The sequence below is a fragment of the Neopelma chrysocephalum genome, unplaced genomic scaffold (genome assembly GCF_003984885.1).
Source record: "Neopelma chrysocephalum unplaced genomic scaffold, ASM398488v2 Primary Assembly neopelma1_24, whole genome shotgun sequence".
In the NCBI taxonomy this organism is placed as follows: domain Eukaryota; kingdom Metazoa; phylum Chordata; class Aves; order Passeriformes; family Pipridae; genus Neopelma; species Neopelma chrysocephalum.
The window spans coordinates 25,235,430-25,262,702 of record NW_020897693.1 but is presented as its reverse complement, the minus strand read 5'-3'; the positions used below and the strand labels follow the sequence as shown (position 1 = coordinate 25,262,702).

Here is a 27,273-nt window from a genome sequence, read left to right as displayed (position 1 = left end):
ATTCTGAATTCCTGCACATTGTCTCTCACTCTGCCTTCATCCTGACACTTCTCATCCTCTCTTCATGTTTCTTCTTAGCCCTTCCCCCAGTAGTACTGCTTTGCTTTCACCCAGCTGAATCTGGCTTCCTGGGCTGCTTTCTACCTTTCAAAAGCAGTAATTTAAAATATTGAGTATTCAGTTAGCAATTAAAAAACAGAAACTCTGTGTAAGACAACTAATTCCCTAAGTCCACTGCAAATTAAGTGCAGCTCCATACCCTGGAGAGTCTACTCTACTCAAGAAAGGCTACAAAGCAGGTAGAATATGAAAGAGCCCTGTGCCAAAAAAGGTAGGTTTGTAGCTAAGTACAGCCTGTCAGCCACCCTTGAAATTAGGAGGTAAAGCCCTAGCCGATGTCAGCCACTTGTTCAGCCAACTTAGGCACCTTCTGCAAGCAAATGGAAATAGTCCACCTAAGACTTGAACTGCATTTGGGAGGTGCCTATCTCCCTTTTCCTGTCTTCCTAGGAAAACTAACCTAGGTGTCTCAGGTGGAGTGACTTTGGGCTGACAAAAGTAAAATTAATATCCAGATTACCACAAATCTGCCTTTAGTGACCATGAAGAGAAAAATACTGATAAGAAGTTAAAAAATTTACCCCAGTTTATTTATAGCAGGTCCTTAGCAAAGGCAGATCCTTCACTCTCACAAAACTGTAATTTGGTAAACAAAATTTATTAGAAATTTTAACTTACTGGATATTTTACCCTCCATCTAAAAATCAATTTATCTCACTTTTGTTCATATTTTGCCTCCTTTGGCAAGTGTGTAAGGCACAGACATTCACACAATGAAAACATCAGGATGTCACTGGTTTCTTAGGCAACTGAATGCTGTATACTAAGTAATGAAAGTGTTCAGTGATGATGAAATACATTTTACCTCATTAAGTAGCTAATCAGTTATTTCAATATTATGTAAAACTCTGATTCAGTTCAATGCTGATAGTAATTAAAACCTCAAACACAGTACACTGTTTGGATAAAAACTCAACTGAACTTTTTCCTGGAAGACTACATAAGAGTTCTTCAGAAAACACATTACTTCTTTGAAGTACAGATTCTTTTTCCTATTTAATACAATTCCCAAGTTAAATAACATCTTTGACCAAAATAAACTGTAAGAAAACACTAGCAAGAAACTTACCATTTTTGAGCATTTTCCAAACTGCTCTCTTCTTTTTTACGTTCTTCTTTAGCTGCCAATGAAAAACATTTTAAAGATATAAATTACTGCCTTACCATTTTAGAGATCCCAGAGATTAAACATCTCTTACATTTAAGATTGGATAGTTTCTATACTAGATACAATAAAAGTGATAAACACTTGCTAATTTTCAATTTTTAATTATTTCCTGTACCTAATGAATGCTTCTAATGTACCAATAAAGTGTATATGATTTGAAAAGTAATTTAAAATCCATATTATAATATACAGTGGTAGGTGTTAATATAAAGTAAATAACTAAACCTGACTTTCAGATTTAAAAAAAAAAAGAAAATCATTAAGTTATGTATGTTTCTGTATTGTTGTAAGTCAGAATTTACAAATTTAAACCTGTTTCTGCAGGACAAATAAGTGGAAGTTCAGTTGGAGTTGAACAGGTACCGAACATAGTTACGGCTCCATATAGCTACCACATTTTATTCTGGAAGCTGTAAAGTGAAAATACTTTAAATGTATGGTACGTACATGACTTTTTTTGAAAAAGCAGTCAAGAGTATGAATCTGAGTCTCTCTGTTACAAAACGCTCAAAAGAACTACTTAAAAGGATTTGATTTTCAAAAGATTGGCATTCTCTATTGTTGAAAATGTTTCCTGAGCTGGATACTCAAAGCAAAAGCACTAGTTTTTGTTGACCAAGTCTTCTTAATACAGTGGAGCAACTTCAGCTGCAGCGGAATACCACATATATAACACAATACTATAGTGGAAAAGTGGTTACTAATCCACATTAGAATAATTCTGTAAGTGCTAACGTTAATATAAACAGAATTCAGACACTTCTATATACAAAGATAAAGAAGTGTATCTTTTTACTGCTCTGTCTATAGGAGTGGCTGGTTGAAATACAGCTACAAACTGGAGTTCACAGACAAGGACACTGAGAAATGAATCCTGAATGACTATTTCATTATAACGCTACAGACAAAGAGGTTTGTACTTTGACAGTTAAAAAAAAATAAAACTAAAAAACGGATTACTTCAATACATTTGCTGTTAACAAAACAAATTGATTTCAACTCATATGCTTCCCTACGTTGGGCAAATCTGCTGGAGATACTCAGATTATTTCAGCATGGCAATAGCCAGAAACAACGTTGTGTGACCTTTGCAAGGAAAGCAATTAATTCTATAACATTAGATTTTCCACCTCAGACCTTGGTGGCAAGACAGCTGCAATTGAAATAGACAGGGCAACTCTGTTTGCATTCATCTCAATCTCCTGAAAATTCAGCTAAAGTTAACCTACTAAACTTAATTCATTATTTGACAGGTCTTTCATTTTATACCATTAAAAGTAGAAAATATAGGTTGGAATTCTGATGATTCATAATGATACAAAATAACTGCATAAGCTGAACTGTGTATAAAATTCTACACTTCATTATTACATTAATAATTTCTTTCTGCTTGTCAAGGAGATGAAAAATTCAGTAGGGCAAATTTATCAACATAACTACATTCCCAGCTACAACAGAAATTGAATATATTCAGGTCCCTGCACACAAAACACAGTAACTAACAAGGACTACATGCTTATACATATATAGTTAGGTGGCAAGACCTGACCTACTGTCTTTTGATCTTGTAAGAATAGAATAAGGAAAGATAACAGAAAGAAGTTTGAATTTGTTATAGAGAGTAAAAAAAAAATTATGTGGCTTTTAGGAAGGAACACACAACGTTTACATTAATCTAACAGCGTGTGTGTTTATGTACCAATAAAAGGGAAAAGAAGAAGGAAGAAAACACTTTATTATCTGACAAACAGTATTTTTCATATTTTTAACTGTAAAAATGTCCACCAAGGAATTGTTTAAAAGCATTTATTGGAAATTCAGATGTTGAGACTTGTTAAGAAAATGAATTGGCAACTCTATATAACAAATTATATGTAAACAGGAGTTATAAATATTACATAATGTGTAGGACAAGAAACCAGAGTAATTCATTAATCTTCCATAAAATTTATAACTGATTTTCCACTCAGAATTTGTAATATCCTGCTCTTTTTCTCCCTCTCCACAACTGCAATAACTAACACAATCCATGCTGTCAGCAAATGTTTCCATGAAACACTGTATTTTCCTCAGGAGTCCGCAAAGACCCATAGTCAAGATATCAGTCCTTATCTTAATTTGTGGAATTACTGAAGGCAATTAAAATGAATTACATAAATGAAAGAACTTATTTCTTTTTATTTCTCTGGCAACACCACACTTACTCGCATAGAATTTGCTTTTTGCAGAAGTGGGATCACGTAATTCTTTTACCGTTAGGCCACATGTTTGATTTCAGTCTCCTCAATTTCCTAAAGTTAAAAATATATTGACAGCCATATCAGACTGGTACAGGGATTTATCCAACCTAATATCCTGACCCTGACAGGCACTGAAGCAAGTGCTCAGTTAGATTTATGGACCAGGACAAACACACGATCCTTCCCCTGAGTGTTCTCTGCCTCTGAGATTCTGTAGTTCATACAAAATGCTTCCTGCACTGGATACCATTTTAGTGTAATTCTCAATGGATTCCCTCCTAAGAACTTGCTCATTCTCTGCCTAAGCTTTTAGAAGCTTTTTAGCTTCCAAAAACTTGCCGTGGCAGGAGTACTATAGCCTAACTATGTGCAGCAAATATTTTTTGTTTTAAAATGGACATTTCCTATCACTCTCTATTTCTTGTATCAGAGAAAAGTATGACTGCAGTGAACACTGAAATACAGTGACTATTTGCATAAGCTTTTTGATTAGGATGCTTTTGAAGCACATTTCCTCACTGTCCCCATTTATTGAGCATTGATTTGGTTTGCAGATAAGTTCTGGTGCTTGTAAACTGATTTCCATTAGGAGGAAAATAAACAGGAAGCTCAACAGTAAATACACTCCAATACTTAATAGGGACAAAGGGACCAGAGTAACATTTGAGCCTTCAGACAGCTTCGAAACAAGAGGTGGAGATGTTCACCTCACAGTAAATCTAAATCAGAGCTTAAATATCTACTGTAAACACACTGCTGACCCAATCCTACCGCACCAACACACCTCATGATGTAACCATAGATGTTCTACATTACATATATACACATTACATAGGGGTCCTTCAAAATTACTTCCCAAAGCTGCATTTGGTATGGAGATACCCTCCTGTCTGGCCTTCAAGTCATTAGTCTTGACTAGTTTTGAAGATGACAGGAAATTGTCAAATGTAAAGTTTGCTAGCTAGTCTAACATCTAAATGCAAGTTCTTAATAAGCTCTACTGTTGGATTAGTCCATATCCTGAATGAAGTATCAGATCCTGTCCTATAAGAAGCAGACAATCTCAGTCAATATAACGTCTTTGAATATAGATATGAAAGTCAGGATCAACTAAGAACTGCTGTGTCTTTCTACAGAAAAGAGCTTTGAAAGGAAAACAGGTATTTACAAAATACACAGTTCTAATTTGCTGTAAGAAGTTATTTGTAATTCAGCTGCAGACTCTGAAGACCAGCCATGAGTCTTACTCATCTTGCTGTCTGTATCTAGCTCAGAGAATAAGCGAATAAATGGACTATGATCTTATGAATTTGCCTTATGAATCTAAGATGTTTCTGATGACTTCCTTTTACTGAAATGCAGAAATGAGCATTTGAAGATTCATGACCCTGTAACAGTTTTAAAAGTGAAACAGTAGTAGTGTGAAACGGTAAAAAAATTCCCCAGCTTATTTCTTCTACATATTCTACTTGCTGAGGATGGAACAGCATGTGAAACACTATATTGAAAATGAGACATTACCAGAAAACATTTATTTTTAACAGGTCTAATATATGCACAGCAGCTTCCAGTTACAACAAAACGAATACCTCTTCATGCATCAGGCGACTATGAAATAGTTCCCTAAAGAATGAAGGAAAGAAAAAAGTGGACACCACCATAGACTGAAAATTGGAGAAGGTCGGTAACTAACAGAGGCAAGCACAGAATGATGATGCACTAAGAGGGGAAAACAAAGAAAGAAAAACTCTTTCTTGGGTACTCCCAACTGCACAAAAGTCTGTTACTTCTGTTCCTCTAGTGAGAATTTTAATACTCGTTGATTCTGATGGATAAACTTTCTGGTATTTCTCTCTGACCTTAAATATATGAATGCATATAAGAAGGATAATTCACAAAGCGTACTGATCTAGTTGTATCCATCGCAGCTTTTTTTTTTTTTTATTTTTCAGTATCTTATTATTTTCAGAATTGAAAGATCTGATGCATAAAGTTTTATAAATTTTCTAAGCATTTTGGAGGAATGATAATCTTCAAAATTACAAGAAAACTTAGACAAGTAGCAGTCAGGATGGAGACACTGGAACTCTTAGCTTATCTTCTAAGGTTGAGTTCATGTGATTCAATAATATGTGCTTCATGAACTTTTAGAGACGGGTAAATTATAGAGTTTTCTGCATGGGAAAAACCCTAAAACAAGGTATTTGATTTTTTTTTTCCCTCAAGGAAGAAAATATGTCTTTTCTTACTCACGTCTTCCAACCAACCAGTTAAGATTAAGATAGAATCTAGTTTAAAACACAGACAAAACCAACCAACAACAAACCAAAACAAAACCCCTAATGACACTCCTTTTGTAACTTTTTAAAGCTTGGACAAAGACTGCTAAACAGTGACAAAAGGTTATTACAACACTTCTAGAGAGCCCACATTCCTTACTAGTCAAGACTAAAACCTCTTAGGTAGGCATGTTAAAAGGCAGTCAAAACATGAAACTCATCCTAGAAACATACTAACCCCCTAATCAAGGGTTGAGGAAGAAAAGTATATCTACAGAGAGGTTCAGCTGGGTTATCATTTTCCAAAGTGACATTCTATGACTTTGCCAAGTAAGGAGAACATACAACAACAGACCTTATTTTCTCATTCTTTTTAAAGCATAAAGACATACCACCATTTGATAACAGAGATCCAAATCTCTTGGATATTATCACTGATGCTATACTTGGGTATCAGAAGCTGAACCCAGAACACTTTATGGCTAAAAATATACTAAATGCATCTCCACTCTCAAGTACACTTTTCATGCAAGGGAAACTTTTTAATAACCCTGTTTAACTGGGCGCTATGCAAAGTGGAAGAAATAATCTGTAGTTTTCAACGCGTTGAGGCTTTATTGTTTAGTTGATGTAACAGCATGTAACTAGCAATTCATACAAAGTGTTCATAATAATCACCAACATCCATTTAATTTTTTTATTCTTACTGTTATCTGACTGTCTAGAAAAAGACAGGGCTCTGCATAAAAGGCCATGAAGAGAATACATTGTAAATGTTATAAATGAATAATCTGTATGATATAATACATGAAATATATTTCAATACCTGACACTGCCAGAATCTGCTTTCTTGAAATGTGAATTTTAAAGGAATGGAAATAAAATTAATAGTATCTTTTAAACAAATTAACAAATTTCAAGCGCAAATAAACAAGTACTCATGAAAATACTCATATGAATGCAAAAGAATGTAAAATCAGAAAATGAATAGTCTGAAGTTTTTTGCCAATTATGATGTTTCAAAAATCCTAGAAGGGTTGTGTATCCTGATCTAGGAAGAGATATATTCAAGAAACATCTATCTGTCTAGAACTATACATAAAAACTTAATTTTCTCCTATTTCTACATTCTTATATGAGTTACTTTTAATACAACCCTATATTTTGAGATGTAATATTACTTTTAATTTTGTTTTGAACAAAGGAATTCTTATTACTTAGAAGACTTCCTATACAAACACAGCAAGCGAGAGAATACATATAGTAGAAAACATTTTCTGTTTCATTTTGGTTGTTGTTGTACTGTATTAAATATCAAATCTGAAAAAAACATATGACTGCAAATTACTTCACATGGCTACAGTCCATTATTCTCATGCAGGAGCTTTTTTGTCTTATATATATTTTATATTTCAGAAACATTAGAAAGCTTAAGTGTTCTATATACAGCTTCCTAGGAACTTATGTATTACTTGATAAACTGTTTTTAGCTAGTTACTAACTTCTAATTGGTAGGCTTTATGAACTCAGGGAATTCAACAGACACCCTGGAAATTATATGTAAATATTTGATTGTATGACTAATATAGTTTTCTATTACAGTATATTAGAAGGCAAAAAAATCCCCAAACCAAATGATCCCATGCCCATGAAGAGATCTTTCTTCTATGCTATCAAACAAAAAAGAAGGTGTGGGAGCAATGGAATCAATGAAACTTGGTCTACTGTAGATGTGTATTTCAGAGTTAGTTCCCAGATGGATTCATTAATGTTTAATTAAGGGTTGAGTTCCTGATACAGTCTTTCTCTCCCTGGAAGTCTAAGAGGGTCACTCTTGTCTATTTAGCCACATATTTTTATTGAGATTTTAAGAGCTTAATATCTTAGGATCTCTAACCCTGTCACATTTGGTCAAAATTGGCCAATGCATTAAAAATTATTAGCAGGGGAACAATCAACAGACTGTGTAATCACATAAGCCTTATTTCTTTCACCTAGCCTTTAAATTAGAAAACACCACATTTTAACATGGAATTTGGCTACACTACTTTTTTTTAGATGGTTTAAATACTGGCATAGACATCTTAAATCCTTTCAAAATAGTCTTCAGAACGCTTGCCGCCATGAGGTCTTAATCATCCTTCCCTGAAACAGTTTACTTTCCTCTGCAGTGGTGCAAATTTTTTTTTTTTTAACTAAAAACCCAATCCAATGATGAAAATGTACAAATGATTCTATAGCACAAAGAGTGTTTGTGCAGTCTTGGAAAGCTGCTTAACAAGCAAGTTTCCCCCAAGTTATAAGGAATATAAGTTGTCAACCTATATCTTAGGTATGGGTCAAGAACTAATTAATTAACATATACCATACAGAAATTATGAAATATCAGATTTAGTATTTTTAATGTTACAAAACCATAACAAATTGTAGACATTTCTACACACAGAGAGAGACACAACACCAGAGAACATGCTCAAGCAACACATTCAAGAAAGTGTTTATTATCAGAGGTAATAAAACAACCTAGGAAATTATGTTTTCTTTTAGAAGTGATAATGCTGTCTATAAATGTGCCAGAAAAAGTGTTGAAGGTTATTTTAGAGAACATTAAAACTAACTACGAAGAAAAAAAAGTTATTTTTCATAAAGTCCTATATTTCTTAAAATATATTTTTCTTAGTATGGTTTTATTGTATTTTGTGAGAGCAGATTTTTAAATTAAAGCTATTTTTCAATTGGCTTCCATACAAAATGTTAATTTTTTCATCAAAATTAGGACTAACATTAGGCTTACTTACCTGTGTTCTGGAGGCACTAATTACAAAACAAGACTTAGCATTACTTAGCAAGACTTAGCAATATAGTTTTCAATTTATTCCAATTAAATTATTTGAAACTGCATTCTGTTAAAATGTAATCAAGCCATTAATCCCTCATTCTCCCACACTCAGTGTTCCACGTAATAGATATTTTTTAAAGCCTACTAGTACTTCAACGCTACAGAAATATATTCTAATTCTACTTTCTTACTAATAAACTCCTATAATGTTGTGGTCTAACTCCAAGATTAATCTTTGACTAAATGTATCTAAACAGTTTATGGAACTGAAAAATTATTTCTAATCCTTTCAAACATAATAAGGTTAAATCTGTTCTGTGTCTGGTAAAACTAGATTATCTGTAACTACAATCTCCTTTTGTAAGCAGAAGTAGAAACTTTAAGGATTGACATGATTTTATACCAAGGACAATATTTTTAAATAGTTGAATAATTATTAACAACCAATAAGAAGCAGGAGGTCCCAAAACCAAAAGAATATTATTTTAAAAAATTAATTTGATGGTGAATCAACAGATAAGCTGGCAGATAAAGAATAATTATACAAATATAATTAAAATAATTTCAGAAAAGCTTGTGAAATTTGTGGCCTGAAAACTTTTAGGAGAAAAAATCCATAGCAATGCCTCCTCCTGTGGAATGATAACAGTGATTTATGAAGCTCAAGTAATTTCTGCTGATTGAGCTCAGTCAAGATTGGTTTCACATGATCAGCTAAAGTACAGCAATACTCAATGTGTAGTGGCCCCAAAGGTTGAACGCACTAGGATATGCTCTTCTCAGTGATTGAAAGCATGGGGGTGGGGGGTTAAAAGCTGCTGCTTTGTTTTACCTACATTTTCCCCTCATTAGGATAAGCTCCTCCTGCAAAGTAAGCCAATTCTGGTGGTCGGGAGCAAAGTCTCATTGTAAATGCCCAGCAGGACAGTGGCAAAGCTGAGATTAATTCTCCATAGATTTATATAGACCTTTCTCACTGTTGATTGCTTGTACTGTTTCAAAGGTGTGTATGTTGCCTTTTTTTTATTGCTGGTTACTGACTTTATTTCAGCATATGGTGGTTGGCGCCATGACGCAAAGTGAACATTTTATACTAGAATTTAAGTGGATATTTGACAGTTTCTGTCAGAAAGTTCAGAGCAAAGAATTTGTGAGACAAGATTTATTGCATATTTTATATGGGACACATCTGTTTCTTTGCTACTTTTCTGTTTAAATTAAAAAAAAAGCAATGAAGGTTCTTTAAGAAACAAAGACTGTCAATAAAAAGCATGAACAGAAAAACTACATTATTTAGAATGAATTTAATAATTCTGACCTTCTGAAAATGTGCTGCTTGGAACTATGACAGTCACCTTCCCCTTTTTGTTCATCCATATAGACAGGATGGGGGAGGAGAACTTCAAGTGGAAACTGGTTCTCAAATACAAAAATACCCATACTTAAGGGTAAAGAAAATCAAAAGGAAAATCAAATCCAAGTATTGATATCAGATATTCACATATAAAAGTAAGGTGAAATATTAAGGTAGACTTTACCTATCTTTTTTTAGCATCCATAACTGCATTTTAGTGATGTGAAATGTGCCAAATGAACAGTCCTTCTTTAGAAAATTTCTTATAAAACTACAGATCAATTATAAGATGATCTACAGCAAACTCTTCCACATTTATCTATTAATATCACTGAACCTGATAAAATTGGACCTCTGAAGTTCAATGATTTAGTCTTCTTCAAACCTGAATCAAAACTGAATTTGAAGAACACCTAGCAGGATCTTGTTTAAGAAAAATGTTGTATGCCTTAAACAAGAAAGAAAAAATCTTCCAATAAAACTTTATATTTTTAACCAATAAAATTACTATTTATAAAGGTTCATATCTAGTAAGAAAGCCTAAGAAATGTGAAATTCAAATAGCTAGAATTAAACAAGAAACAGGTACAAAACCAAAGAAAATATATTGCTCAAAAATCACGAATGCCTCTATGAAAAAGCATGCATGATTTAGCTTCTACTTAGAGAATACGACAATAGAAAAATCACTTCTGTTGGACTACATACATTCTACACAAATAGTTATGATAAATAGTTAAAAATACTTATAATATAGGCTCAATACTTTCCCAAACAAAAACGTTGTAATTTCCTCTACAAAATCATAAGTATTTGTCTAATTATTTCCTACTTCCAATGTAATTAATTCTTGTTTTTAACTCAAAGTTTTTCTGCAATCTCTATTTAAGTAGGAAAATTTATCTACCTACTAGTTTGGAAGGCCTGTAATCTGAAATAAAATGAAAAAAAAATTTGGAAAAATAGAGGCAAACTTTGACCTCCAATATTTCTCCATCTTGCCACAAATAAAACACAGGATACTAACATTAAAGAGAATTTTGTTCAGATTCTTTTAATTGATGTTTTTACAAGAAACACCAAAATGCATACAAATACAAAGCAAGGATTTTTTTCTGAGCTTGCCTTCTTTGTGATAAACACATAGAAGAACATATTTGGAAAAAAGGATCTCTCAATTTCTAAATAAGAATCCTACTATTCTCCTTATGGGGGAAGGCTGACGGGCAAAATGAAGCATGTATGACACATTATTCAGGCCATTTAATTCATTCATTGAAAGCACTCGGATACTACCATGATGAGAGAAATGAGAGTGTACACAAAAGAAAAAAAAAATCACACTTGATTTAAGACTGGGAAAATAACAAGAGTTATTACTGCGTCTACCTGATCTGTTTTAGTGTTTTACAGCTTGCTTATTTTCTGTTGAATGCTATGCTGGGAGGATCTGGAATTTTCTTCCCACAGTACATGTAATCATTTATAATGTTCACATTTATCCTCATACAAAAGGAGAGAAGAGGATATGAGTATTAGATAATAGGACCAGGGAATGTGACTGCAGCAGCTAAGTCCATTACTGCAGACTTTCTGGTCACTGAACCTCTAGGGCTTTATTATTACCTTATTGTTTATGAGGTACCTCCTATCTCTTGGAAATGGCTTTTACTGAATAATACTAGTGGATCTGTGCAAAAGGCAATCTCAATTTTCCCATTAGTAGAAGAGTTAAATATAATTGTAGTCATAGCTGAAGTTTTATTTGACTACCATTTTGAATCAATATTATCCATTAAAAACCACAAAACTTATTTCTGAGAAATAAAATTAACGCAAATCATTTGTATTTCAATTCATTATGCTGTAATAAAATAGTCATAATGAGCTTGATTCCTCTTATTGTTTTTCTGTATTAGAACAGGAAAGTCTTGAATCAACTTAAAAAATCATATGCAGGTGAAAGTAACAATATACTTTGGAATTTGGTTCATCTGCAACTATAACTGAAGAATATTCTTTACATCAAATATTTATTAGAACAACTTACTTTAAAAGAAATTTTAAATACTGAGAAAATTTACTTCATTCTCACAAAACTCAAACCAATATCAAATTATGGTACAGTGAAAAATGACTGGAATTAAAAAGTTCCCCTACCATTATTTCAAATAGAATTCATAGAATCAGCTCTCCTAACTAAATCTGAGGATTCTCTGTCCTACAAACTGCTCAATTACATTTAAGGAAAGAACGCCTGATGTGTAAAGCTTAATAATCTTTAACATATATATGCCTTATCCAACTCCCATGCAACTCAATGCTGGGTCAGGCACTTTGTGTAAAACAGAAATTAAGGAATCGCATTGTAAACAGTTACTGAAAACTGTACTGATAACTCCATAGATATTCAAACCAAACACATTTCATAGAGCATTTTTTTTCCTCTTAGCATTATACTCTTTCACGTTTGAAGATTTCTGCTTGGCCACAGAGCTACACTGTTGTGTTTAGTCAGGTATCCCTGCCTGTCCTAGGCCACCACGATCCTCTATAATACCACATTTTGTTCCAGAGATGGCAACACTTTGTGGAGGGAACTTCCAGACTGTAAGACATTCCCAAGGTGAAAGACTTCATATACATGCTTTGCACAAACAGTTATATCCTAAAATATGCTGTTCAGAAGCTTAAAAGAAGTCCTTCAAGAAATATTTTTTAAGACACTTTCAAAACAGCTGACTTGGGACAAGGTTTAGATAGTTGAAAAATCTTGATGCTAAAAAGTTTCAATTGATTTACATGCTATGAAAGAAGTACTGTTCCAATAAATTTCATACATGCATCTCTTAAGAGATATAAAACTACTGATTTCTCCACCTCTGTCAGGGTGCTCAAAAGCAGCACTGTAAAGGCTCTTTGCAGGACAAAGGTACATTTTTAAATATCTTGCCCTGGCATCTGAAGTATTTAGGCTCAAAGATACCATAGAAGTTGCAGGAGAGGTTGAATGATGACCTGAAATCAGATTTTTTTTTTTACCTTTAGGAGAAGTCTGTCTTTAATCACAGGTGTAATCTCACAACACTGTATTATCCATATGGTTTTACTCTGTCATTCCTCAATTTTGAGAGCTTAATAGCAAGCTGGTACTTTGACTTTTAACTAGCTTCAAGCTTCTGATAACTGCCCTAGGAACATTGTGATTGTTATTTTTGTTCTCAAAACAAGGGTCCTGCTACATCCTGTTCAACAACACTGCAGGTTTTACCTGGTCTCATTGCTTAAAAAGGAAATCAGAGTTTACACCATAAGAGTGTCTAATCCATAGAGCTCCAATTTCTTGATGAAATTTTCAGCATCTAGTATTTTTGTCAATCATGCTCAAAAGCATTAAAACAGGATATTCATATGTTTGCACAGGTATGAAAAGTAATTGAGAAAAAGTATTAACATACTAAAATTACAAATGTCCCCAGAGAAATTCCACACAAATGAATATCAGATAAAGCATGTTATTGCCATAATCAGTTTGTATTACATGGTAGCAGTGATGGTTATTTCCAAGCTTAATACAAAGACTATGGTGTGAAATTATAGAGTACAAGGGACAAACATAAACTGAGAGTGACCAGTGTGATGGTAGGTACTAGAGCCTTTTGAGAGAAAGTGTGTTTGGTCCTTTCATTATTTAAATGCATGAACCTCTTCTATCCAATCCTTTCCAATTCTTGACTCTGCTCTTTCCTTGCAGTAGTATCTTCCATATATGTAAAGACTTGCTCAAAGGATATATAATCTAAAATAATGAATCAGGGAGCATACTGACTTCCTGCAAGGAAAGCTTTGACGTGGATTTAAATGCTATTAGTTCCCTGACTTTGAATATCAGCACAAATAGGGCAAGATGAGGATGTCCACAGCAAAGCAAATCCAGATAAACTGTGTGCTAGTGGAGTTGACTGGAGTAGAGAGAATAATGACACACAAAGTAGACAAATAAGAAATCATGCAGGAAATTCATAAGAATACAGTAAAGAAGAAAGCAGCTGGATTAAAAGAAAAGCCTAATAGGATCCCTGTGAAAAACCAACACACATAACCTACAGTTCTGTTTAAGTCTATGATACAGAAACTGGAATAAATCCAGTGGAATTGAACAGAAAATAGAGGTTACAATGAGAATTCAAAGAGAATGCTAGAGTCCAGACAGCTGGTTGTGGCTATAGTAAAGGTATCAGTAATTCTAGGTATAAATTTTATAACTATCATATACATCATATTTTTGTATTAAATCAAGGGTATCAACAGTAACATTTACTTTGTCACTCTTTTGCTTTTAATATGAAATCCTTGTCTATCATGGAATGCCAGTGACTTTGTAGCAGCCATGGTAATTCAGTATAAAACAATCAAATTGAAAAGAAGCTGGAAGGAACTGTTGTCTCTAAGAGATTCTCTCCTTGTCTTCCAAGAAAGGATGACATTCCATTTTTTAATTACCAGTTCTTCTAAATTACATTCATATTACACATTCTGATGGACTGTAAACTTCCAATTTTTATAATAAGTCATGATACAGTGGAACTGATTATAGCAATTTGATGTATACCTTTTTCAAAAATAATAAATTGAAAGTTTCCTGAAAAGTCATACCTGTAATTAACATCAATTTTAAAGACTTTGATTCTGGTAATTCTTCTGGCAGTGTAGAAGGAAATACTAATTTCAGAGCAAATTCTTGTTCTTTGAATCAGTTCACTGTCAATATTGCATTAGTTAAGAGGCATATGGATGCAATCACATTCCAGGACAACTTATTTGGTGTCTTACGGACTGAGGCTAGTGTCTAACTATACATCCTCTGAGTACCACAGCAATAAGGTTCTGTGCTTTGCAGACTTATGCCAATTTATGTAAATCACTCTTTCATCTGTTTAAATACAACGATCTTTGAGTGATGAAAACAGTTATGACTGTCACAAACAGTTTGAGAGATAAAAGTAATTCTGCTGCTGGCTTATAAAACAGCTTTCCACATCTAAACACAAACTTTGCCTGGTCTGTAATGTCATTGCTGGGAAGGATAAAAAGTTTTAAGCAAACATTATCACTGCAAGGAAGTATGACATATTTTTCATGTTTGACACTGGACATAAATATCCTCCCACGCTGTTTAATGTGAGAACTGCATATGCGTGGCAGAGATAATAAAACATCTCAGTGAAAACAAATGAGGAGAAAAAAAGTTATGGTAAGTAGAAGAGAAAATAAAGCTTTGAAGTTAAAAGTCATCATATCTGTACATTTTATTCACAAAAGGAAGAATCAGTATTTGATATGCAGACCGAATAGTCACAGAATCTACAAGAGCGTCTCATGCCTTGTAGAACTGGTTATATGTACAGAGATATATTTTCTAGTTGACAGAAGCAGTTTCATCACTGCAGGTAAGAAAATCAGGACAACTTAAAAGTGCTATTGCTCTTCTGTTGTTTACACACAATATTTTAACAGGCAGCTGGTACTGAAATTCAGTGCTTTAAAAAATTATCCTTGATTTTCTTATTCACTTGTTCAGCATTAAAATGTTCAAGAGCTTTACAAATAAAATGGAACACAAGTCCCATAACCCAATATGTAGATTAAAGCAGAGGAGTACAACACTAGTGGGAAGACATATATTTGACTTAATTTCATATACAGTTTTAGAATATTTTTCTTTCTTTCTGTTAATATTATTCTAGGGGAAAAAGCTGTAAATTTATTGCATAGAAGCAAGAATTTTAGATATTTCTCAGAGGCTTCTGGTATTTTGGGAAGTCATTATAGAAAAGCTCTACCAAACTGCTTTGAGTAAGGACTTTAAACATAATCTTTACATCTGTCTTAAAAACAACTATAGTACTGTCACACTATTAAAGGAAATAAGTGCCAATGTAATTTTCTTCCTAATCTTTGACTGTATTAAAATGTATAAAGGTATGCCCCATTAACAGTAAGAGAGAAATAAGAAATGTTATTGTATTGTGAAAATGGTGTCTTGGAGTATTGTTGACTTCTGATTCACTACTACTAAATAATATTAACATTCTGCTTTCTACTTCATAGACTGCTTTGATAGAAAAGCAGCAAATTTGAGTGGAAACGCTTTTTTTCCCGTAACGGAATAAATTATCATCCTCCTACCATCAAAATATGCACGAGGCTAAAAACTAATAAAAGAAGGTTGCTTTCCCTGGGTTAATACAATAGATGATAGATGAGGAGCATAGATCACTATGTATGAGCACCTATAGCACAAGAACAACACCTAGGACAGAATATTTATATACTTACTGAAGTAGGAAATAACAAGAAACTGAAAGTTGGCCAACTGCTAGCCTTTATCATAGAATCACAGAATGGTTTGGGTTGGATGGAACTCTAAAGCTCATCTAGTTCCAAACCCCTTGACATGGGGGTGGTTGGAACAATTAGACTGGGTGTCTCAAGAGCTCCATCCAACCTGGTCTTGAACACTTCCAAGGATGGGGCATTCACAGCTTCCCTGGGCAACCTGTTCCAGTGCCTCATCACCCTCATTGTAAAGAATTTCTTCTTAATATCTAATCTAAACTTACCCTTTTTTAGTCTAAAGCCATTCCCCTTTGTCCTATCACTAAATGCCCTTGTAAAAAGTCCCTCTTGAGCTCTCTTGTAGCCCATTTAGTTACTGGAAGGCTGCTGTAAGGTCTCCTGAGAGCCTTCTCTTCTTCAGGCTGAACTGCCCCTTCGCTCAGCTCCAGCCCTCTGATCATCTTGACAACCTTTCTAATAGAATTTGTTTCTTATTTTCTTTCCCAATGGACTACCTCAACAATCCTATGTTGTGCACTCTAAAAGGCAAATGAGGAAACGTGGATCAAAAGTCCCCTTCTGCACCAGAAATACATTAAAAAGTGTGTTAGATTGGATGCATGCCAAGGTAGCTACTGCAGCCTAAGAAGAAATTACTCCTAAGAAGATATTACTAAGAAGAAATCACTCAGCAGTTAAAATCTGATTTACGGACTTTTTCCATCTAATTGTTAAGCTTGTCTGAAGAATGCACTAGGTCCTGAAATAACGCTGCGGTGACTAGCTTGGTCTATGACTCTATTTTTCTATTGTATAGTCCCAAAGACTGCACAGTGTTGACCTTTTATGTAGTATACATAAAACTACTAGTACAGCAGTTGCAGCAAAGTTGTAGCAAAGCAATTAATTTAACCAATGTTTCCTAAGTGCTAGGGTAGAATTCTAAACATAGGACAATTTCTTTCACTTTGGGATTAATCTCAACAGATTAATCTATTTGACAAATCCCTCCCTCTCCATCTTGCTTATTACCTTGGACGCTTCAGTGTATCATGTGCCTTTCCCAAATAGCTTTGCTTTCCATTGTTAATAAATTTCAAAAACTGTTCTGTCTTGACATCAGACTACTTGCTTCCCAGATGCTGCTGTAAAATAAATGAATTCCTCTAATAGCACAGTCTTCATCACCAAGATGCTTTATTCTTAGAGAAATGAAGAGAAGCAGCTATGCTCTTCCTATGCTAATTGCTATGAATAATAAAGACTTTTTGATGGGCACATTCCAGAATATGAGGGAGGAAACCACATCCAGACTAAAGTTTTTACATGCTTTCTGACCTGGATCCAATGAAGAAGAATTTGGGACCAGATTTTGCAAGATCCTGCATGAATCAGTATTACGCATTTCCACATTTATTAAAACGGACAAAAAATAAAAGTAGCTAAGTGGCAAAATAAGAAATAAATTTAATTAACATTATTCACCTACTCCTTTATGCCATTCACTTTCTGGTTTGTATTATTCTTGAGAGAATGGTCAAGGAGAATAAAAAACGCTATGAAAAATTAACACCAATGGCCACTGGCCAGTATCCCTTCCAGTGAGCTGCATAGTTGCAGTAACCAAACTCTTTCTTTTCTACTTTTCAAAAGAGAGTATTTTGCATCTTTCTCATAGTCATCTAACCCTTCTGATTTTTTTTGCATGAGATAGTTTGGTATCAAACGAGTTTTATTCTAAGCAATTCTGAGCAAGAATTTCATGAAGTAAAAAGCATTTCAAACCACCCATTAATTTCATGATTTCAAAGGTCTTCTTGCATATCATGGCAATTTAAATGGAAAATACTTACCAACACATTTCTCACCCCCCCCCCAGTAATTCCGTGGGAATACAGTAAATGTGTATTAATTTATAGTAATTAGTAGGTTTTTGTATTATAGTAAACTAGCATAATTTATTGCATATAATTACATCTACTAAAGATTATTTCCAATTCGAGAATAATCTAAGCCTTTTTCAAAAACCATGCGCATATCAAATACATCTAATGAAGCATTAAGACAGTTTACACAAGACATCTTTCATGTGGGATTCAAAAAGTACTTGACAAAGATTATCTTTCACTACAAAAAACAGCAAGAATCATTATTAAACATTCTGTGTAATAGAAAAGTGAGACGCTCTCTGAAAAGGATATTAACCAACTCTGCTAGAATCACAAAGTAGCTAAACTGGGAATAGAACCTAAAGCTTCTGGCACGTAATTCCCTGTCGAAGGGACTGGGCTGCATTACATAAAACAGCACTGACATCAGCAGAAGTACAGTTTATCCCTTCTAGCATTTTAGAATGTCAGTCTCCATAACACTCACAGTGTTTTTTGTTACAACAGAGCAAGTATTAGATTTAATTGGTATTAATTATCATTAGGAAATGTAAACATTTCAGTTTAAGCAAATCGGTATTTTTTTTCCTTACAGTATTTTCAATTTAGCATTGACTAGAAATTATGGGAATTGCGCATGTAAGAAAAACTTCAGTGTGTATGAGTTCCAGCCTTATTTTCAACCCAGAAGTTTCAGAAAATCATCTGAGTTTTGGATACTTGCTGTGAGCTGGCAGAAAGATAAAAGACAATTTTTTCTTACATTTGCTTAAACAAGTCGCAACTCTTTTTTAAACAAACAAAACTGAAAGCAGATGCTTATCGGATCCTCAGTATATCAGCTAATTTCAGAGAAGCAGCTGAGTCTACAGACACTTGCCTCTGAGCTTGACATTTGTCCAATGCCTATTCCAGTGTCACAAATCAAGATGTGTTTCTGTGTTATTTTTATCTGTCTTCATTGTAGGATTTTATAGGATTTCCATTCTAATGCCACAGAAAGTATCACCCACCATTATAAAGATTCAAATCAATTAGGTGATTGATGAAGAAATAGGATCAATAGTTATGGAATCCGACAACCTACTGGAAATTCATCTCAGAATAAGGTAGATGAAACAAAGATGCCAAAAAATGAGAAGTTAAATGATACAAAACTAAATGTGTATGATTAGATACCATAAAGCATAACATTATAAAGCAAAAGGAGAACAACAGAACATAAGAAAAAAGTGGTCAAGTAAGTAATCCAAGTGGTTTTGCTCTTTCTAGAATGCAAAAAACTTGAAACACTAAAAAGTGTCCAATAAATTTAACATAAAGAACTTGTTGTCCCAGGACACCATACAGGAAAGTATCCTTTTTTTTTTTTAATATATACATTATTCACGCACATAACGATAAAATTATCTATTACACTGTTAAAGATAAATATATCTCAATTTCCACATCAATAGGCATAAACAGGGCAAATATCTGGAAGAATGTTTTTCTATTTGAAATGATAATGCACAATCAAAATGCAATTTTATCTAAAGCAGAACTAATCTTCTTCCTAGATCAACTGGGTATTTTTGTCATATTCCACTCATCAGAAAGTAGGGTAGCTCAGCACTGCAGAAGAAATCAGGTACTGGGTTGCCTTTATTTTTTGAGACTGTGGTGAAACAATTTGCTATTCCTTCTGCTAGTTTTAGCTAAGGTGGAGTTAACTTTCTTCATAGCAGCTCCTATGGTGCTGTGCATTGGATTTGTGACATAACTAGATAACACATCCATGTTTTAGCTATTGCTGAACAGGCTTGCATAACATCCAGGCCTTCTCTATTTCTAATGCTGACCCCCAGAAAGTAGGCTGGGGGTGCACAAGTAGTTGGGAGTGGCCAAAACTACGACAGCTAGCTGAATCAAACATAGGGATAACTGACACCACATGACATCATGCTCAGCAATAAACTGGGAAAAAAAGGTGGAAGCAGGGGAGAAGTTCAGAGTTACAGTGTTTATCTTTCCAAGTAGTGGTTACATGTAATGAAGTCTTGCTTTCCTGGAAATGTGAAATTCAGAAATGCGTTTTTCTAAATGAAACTTGTGCTTGTCACCTGTACTTGGCACTGGTGAAGCCACACCTCAAATCCTGTGTTCAGTTTTGGGCTCCTCACAAAGACATTGTGGTGCTGGAGCATGTCCAGAGAAGGGCAATGAAGCTGGTAAAGGTCTGGAGCATAAGTCTGATGAGGAGCAGCTGGAGGAACTGGGGTTGTTTAGCCTGGAGAAAAGGAGGCTCAGGAGGGACGTTATGGCTCACTACAATTACCTGAAAGGAGGTTATAGTGAGGTGGCGGTTTGGCTTCTTCTTCCAGGTAACAAGTGATAGGACAAGTGTGCCAGGGGAGGTTTAGATTGGGAATGAGGTAAAATTTCTTCACTGAAAGAGTTATCAAGCATTGAAACAGGCTACCCAGGGAAGTGGCAGAAGCACCACAGGGATGGTCCTGTAAGAGTTCAAAAAATTTGTAGATGTTGTGCTTAGGGACATGGTTTAGTGGTGGAACTGGCAACGTTAGGTTAATGGTTGGACTCGATGATCCTAGAGGTCTTTTCCAACCTTAATGATTCTATGAAATGGCTGAACACCTGCCTTCTGATGAGACGTAGTGAATGAATTCCTTATTTTGCACTGCTTATGCACACAGTTTTTGCTTTCCCTATTAAATTGTCTGTATCTCAACCCATTAGTTTTCTTTCATTTACCCTTCCAGTCCTCTCTCCCTCCTCATGGAGGGGGAGCAAGCAAACAGCTGTGTGGTACTTAGCTGCCAAACTGGACCAACCACAACAGTCCTCATGAGAACCAGGATGTAGTAAGAATTACAGAATCCGTGAAATGATTGTGAAAGACACAAATATTTGGTTAGGGTCTTGGCAAGACTTGGGCAAAATTGAATTATTACAATACTTTGGCAAGCTAGATCAAGAAGCATGCTGGAAATCATAATAGCTCTGTAGAAATACATATATATACACATATACATATATATAGCACTATCTCAATCTTGATGTTATTATTAAACTGTAAAGTGAAAATTTCCAATCAAATAAGTTAAAAAGACAATACAATCATCCTGCAGTGACAAAAAGATTTCCATTACAATTTTTTGTTTCAGAAGTTCTGTGGCAAGAAATATCCTGCTTTAACACTGTCCAAATACATTTGCAATTAAAAGAAAAATTATATCAAATAAATATATCCATTGAGCTTCATGGCCTGGGAGAACAGTAAAGGAGAATATTAGCTTACTTAACAGTACAATTTAAGAGGGACTCCTACTTTTGAAACATTCTGTTTTCACTTACTATGTCAAATTATTCACTTACGTCAAATTATTTACATAAAATAGCCTTATGAAATAAAGTTATTAAAAAAAATTAAGACTTCTCAAACAGTAAACTGTTAAACTGTTCACCATTTCTATGAGAAATACAATTAAATTCTTAAAAATTCTTAATAGTTGTCAGAAATACAGAACTTCTACTGTTTACCCAAAAAGTCTGTACTCTTAGAAGAGGATGGGGGAAAATGTATTCCTTTATATATTTTGCACAACCACAGAGGTAATGGTGCCGGCAGAAGTAGGTGATGGGAAACACATAGATGGGAAGCAGGAGGGAGCAGGACTGTTGTTTTCAACAGCAACCTGTGTTTACATTGTCTTGAATTGATGATCAAATTGTACCTTGGATTTCAGCCATTGTCTCCAGACTCTACCCCAGTAAATCACTTTTTTTATGCTTATTTCTGTCTCACATAAGACAAAATCTTTAAATCTGAATAAATCAGTTCATAAGCTCACATTATTGATTAAAAGATGCCATTACATCCTGTATATATGTGAACTTTCTCTAAAAGAGTATCTTTCATTCTAGTCTTTTATAAACTCGAAGCTTTAAGTTCCCTCTGATAAATTAATGAATATATGATGAATATATTTTTAATTTTGCATACAAATAATAATTTCTTTAAAAGCACAAAATAATCAATGGGAAATGTGTGAGATCAAGGAAACAATTATCTTTGACCAGTGATGTCCAAGATCTATATAACATATATTAACATACATTAGGCACATTAGGAATATAATCCACAGGAATTTTCAGAGGCAACAGATACTTAATGCAGCTTACATTATGAATAACTTTGTAAACCACTACACTATTTGCCAATATTGTTTTTTCAGATGTGGTTACCTTTCTGGAAGAATTCCTCTAATTTCCCCTTGAAGGGCTGGAGATGCTCTTCAGAAGACTCTCTGCAAACTAACTTCATCTGCTTCTCAGAGGCTACAAAAAGAAGTTGAGACACATTTGTGGCATAAGTTATCTACCAGAAGTAGAATCCAGCACTGTAGAAGCCTACATCTAAATTAGTCACCTGAACTTAGAGGAAATAAATAAGCACTAAGGAATACGGCAACTACATTAAAATAAAAAATACCAATACTACTCTAGCATACCAAAGAGAAAATTCTGTATGTTTTTAATTTGTCTTTTGTAATGACTTTGTCCTAAAACTCCTGCAATGTGCTAAGGTTTGCTACTAACACAGCCAGACTTACACACTAACTCCAGGTGGTATACTTAAAGCTCCAAACTTTGTTTCTGTGGTGAGTGGAGGACACCTTGTATCTGGGCTGATTTTAATCAATCAGTGCCAGGCAGCCTATACTCAACCATTTTTCCTAAAACAGATGCAGGAATTCAGCTTTACTTCAGTATTCAAACTCCAGACCATGATATGAAATAGTGGAAGTCTGTAAGAAAGTTAACTTACATCGAAGTGCAACTTGTTTACTATTTAATCTATCTGTTATTTTAAGAACTGATGCCATGATAATTTCTAAAAAAACTCCAGTTTTTGCCAATGAATTTTAACATGCCTAGAACTTCTAATAAGCTTTGTAGATTCCAGCATTCCACACTAAAGATGGAGACAGAAATCAAAATGCAATTACCTTCCATTTAGCAACTGAATTTATGAATTACTACAAGATTTTTTTCCTCACAACTCTTCATTCCCAAGAAGCTAAATTTAGTCTTGCAACCTGCAGCACATGACAAATCTCTCAAACTGTTCAGAGTAAAGTTAACAGATATTTGTTGTATGCCAGACAGTAGGCAGAACAGTGCATTAGGTCAAACATACTGGATTGGGAAAGAAAGTCTTTTATTAGCTGCTCAGTTAAGTGTCTTTAGTAGTTTAAATTAAGAAAAAAAAATTAGAAATCAGGGAAGTTTATATGACATCTAAAGATTGTTTTCTTACGATACATGCTGCTTACCATTAAAAATTTGAACTTTCTGTGACTATTACAATACACTTATTGAAATGGGATTTTGTTCAAGCAAATTGTGGCACTGCTTAGGACGACAACAGACATTAGAGTTTTATAGGTAGGAAAAATATAGCAAAGTAACTGACACAGTACTGTAAATTTCTGACTAAGTCTGAACAGAGTAGCAGCTACAGGTTTGTGTTTTTTCTTTTTGTTTAAACAAATCTACAGAAAATCATATGAGGCAATATTTAGAAATTATTTTTAATAAATATAAAATGACAACTGTAAAAGTAATAGTACACATAATGTGTTCAGGCATTTGAAACACCGTAAATGTAGATGATTTTACGCTCGTGTAAGGTTGCAATGACTGCATAAGAATAATAATTTTATAATATTCTTACATAATTAAATTTGTATAAATCTATACAGAATTAGATTTATATGAATATATATTATAATAATAAGCTTGTAGCTACAGTAGTATCTACACACACTCTAATATACACTAGAAAGGCATTTTCCCAAACATATGATATTGTCTGAAGTATTGAAAGCTTCCTGGATGTTTCCTACAAGCTTTAATAACACAAGATTTAGAAAAGTTACTCAGACATGTCCCATTTAAATATTGAAGTGACCATAACTAGAATGAATTGTTTTTAAATTAAAAAGAAAGCACATATAAACCACCTTCAATATTTCTTTTTAAATTGAGATGACGAACATTAATCTTAATCAGACGACAAAAATATGGACAAGAAGTACCAATGTATAGAGCATATAGGAAAAAAGCTGATTTGAGTAGTGAATTCTGAAGAAGAATCCTAACATCCTTAACAAGGAGATCAACATTTGGCATGAGGGGAGAGTAAGAAGGCAGGAACAAAAATGAAGAGAAAATGAGACAGATGACATAGAATAAGGAAATTAGGGTGCTGATTAAAACTCTAAAATTTTGACATGAAGTGGAATGAGGGCAGATATAATTTTCAAATGCTTAAGTTATCTTGAAAGAGTGAAACTGAAAGAGACAGAAGAAGTAAAGTAACTGCTGGCAGACTCCAATGATTTACATTACTGGAAAGCCTTAAAAAGAGATCTTTGGATGATTCTCTGATGACAATATTTATCTAGATGATATCTATCTAAAAATCCATTTACTTCCTGAAGTTCTTGCAGATAATTGCCAAAACAGAATGAAGGGCTCTGAGAATGTTTTATCTTAGGAATCAGGGACAAGGGTGATGAAGTGAAAATTTGTTAATCACAAAAGCATTGTATTTGCCCTACACTGCTTATTCCTCCCTTAACTGACTGAATTTAGGTTATACTTCCCTCAATAACCTATACAAACAAAAACTTATCTGGGCAACTTAAGGTCAACTAATTCTGTTTGAAGTCAACTGCACTGAAAAATTTAACTAAAACTTGAATTTATTTACTTGCTAATGTTAAAAATAAGACATATCCCATAGGTATAGAGGCAATAACTGACGGCAGTCATGAACTTCAGCTGAAATTGCAGGCTCCAAAATGTCATATTCCTATTGAAATCTCTCCAGTTTCAATCCTCCCTTCAATGATGAAATGTTCTATGCTGAACAATGATTCCTTATCCAGTATCTATAAGCAAATGGTGGCTAGGACCGCAACCCAAATGTACCTTTTAGGCTGAAGAACCTTAGAACATCATCAAAGTTGCTTGGGATAGCTATGGCAAGGAACCATGGAAGTGTGTTCAAATAATCAGGTACAAATAAAGACCCATTTTGAAGAGGAAAAAGAATTTCATGACAGGACTAAATAAAAGTTTTTGATTAAAATGGCAGTTGTAATGATACATGTTAAAGTCAGTTGGTCTTTGTTCAACTATTTCTGTAATAATGATGAAAGCCTACCATACAACTCTATGACCTACCTCAGTTCTACACAACATAATAAAAGGTTTCTGGTAACTAGCATTCAATTTCCTGTCATATATAAGGATATATATTTGTCTGGTTGGTTTTACTCAAAAAATTACTTGGAATATACAGTTAAAAAATAAAAAAAATGACCATGTCATGTCAGACATTATATAAAAAACCTAAAACTGGAAAGTCCAGATCCATTATTTGCTTTGATTTTCCTTGCTAAAAATACTATAAGTGAGAGAACATTACATCAATTCTTTATATTTTTTTCTGATATTCACTACAGTAGAAACATTTACTCTTTAAAAGAAAATTATGTCAGCAAAGTTTTTATTAGACTGATTCTGAGGTAAAGGATCCTATTATGCATTCTCCCCTTGAAATAAATATTAAAAAGTCACTTTCTGGAAAACATCCGAAGAAATTCTGATGAAGGTAGCACACCATATGTACACATCTCCTCTCACCATCTCATCCCAAAATAATCATTTGGGAAAATAAACAACCTGTTTCAGCATTACTGAGTTCAAACAGATGCAAATTCTCCATTAATGTCATAAACTTTTGGTTCTTTTTCTTGGTATGCGCTGTACGTTAGTGAAATCGAATGTAATATGTTACTTTGAAAACTGTTTATTTTCAAATGAGCTATTGCAAAAAAAAAATTAGAAAATACAAATGGGCAACAGTATTTGAAAGCCCTTACAAATTACTGCATGTACATCATGCTTCACCCACTACAAATTTTGGCCACAGAAATGGAAAGCATGAGCAAAACACTAAAACAAAGCTGGAAACTGCTGATTATCAGTTTGCCACTGTCTTCAGATTTAATGCAGTACTTGGCTTAAAAAGTTCTTTAAAAATCCCAAATATAAGTGAAAATATTTACAAAATAGAATGTCTCTCACTTAATGCCTATTGCGCAATAGTCTTTTAAAACTCCACAGACACTTGTAAATCTGTCAAAAGAATCATGGCCCATAAACAAACTTTCATGTAAAGAGCATTTCGGTGTCAATCAGACAGGATTTGGAATTTTTTAAGCACCACTTTTAAAGTAAATGCAAAACCCAAAATAGTTGAATGTTGATAACAGTAAATTACTAACTATTTACTCACCAGAACCCACCAGTAGCATTTACAGGAATCATCCTGACAGCAAAACCAAGTATCAACACCATGAATTCCTATAAACCTGTCACTGACACTATCCCCTATGAGTTATGCCTCTGTGAAAACTGCTAAATCTCCCCCTGGCCCTGTTTGTTCAGAGCCTGGCAGGTTATATGGCCAAGCTTGCTATTTTATTTTGTTATAATGCAGATGTGTCTTTGACAGAAGGTTTACTATTTGATAATTCTTTTTTAGAACCCTTACCTTTTCTCTTCCAAGAGCTTTTGAAACCATACCGCAAATGAATTCAATGCAGTGCTAAACAACCCCAAATTTCTGTATGAGAGAATCCCTGATTTTTTACAGTTAAGAAGTCTGTTACACTACTTGGGCTTACACACCCAAATAAAAACCTAATAAGCTTTAGATAAAATCCATACATTTAAATTACTCAGCAAGTGCTATACAACTTTCTCGTGATTTAGTTTCTTTGGACTTGCTTTATTAGATTGTCTTACTTGCAAACAACTTTGCAAGGTAAACAAAAAGTTACAGGAGATGCATGTTTACCCATCAGGGGACACTGCTGCAGGATCTGGCTATATTCTCTTGTTATTACATGCACTTAGATACCTATTTAGTGGAGCTATGCACATGAGATTTTAGCGTCATACAAT

The 27,273-nt window shown here is 34.0% G+C and overlaps 1 protein-coding gene across 2 annotated transcripts in view; it reads right to left on the bottom strand.

Annotated features, from left to right (window-relative positions):
• Positions 1 to 27,273, bottom strand: part of LOC113981484 (formin-like) — a 132,642-nt gene that overhangs the window by 13,780 nt on the left and 91,589 nt on the right. For both annotated transcript variants that reach the window (XM_027708895.1, XM_027708901.1), the window contains 2 exons: positions 22,477 to 22,569; positions 1,190 to 1,241 (listed from right to left, as the gene is read on the bottom strand). In XM_027708895.1, coding sequence (XP_027564696.1) covers positions 1,190 to 1,241; positions 22,477 to 22,569 — 145 coding nt within the window. The remainder of the gene's footprint in view (positions 1 to 1,189; positions 1,242 to 22,476; positions 22,570 to 27,273) is intronic.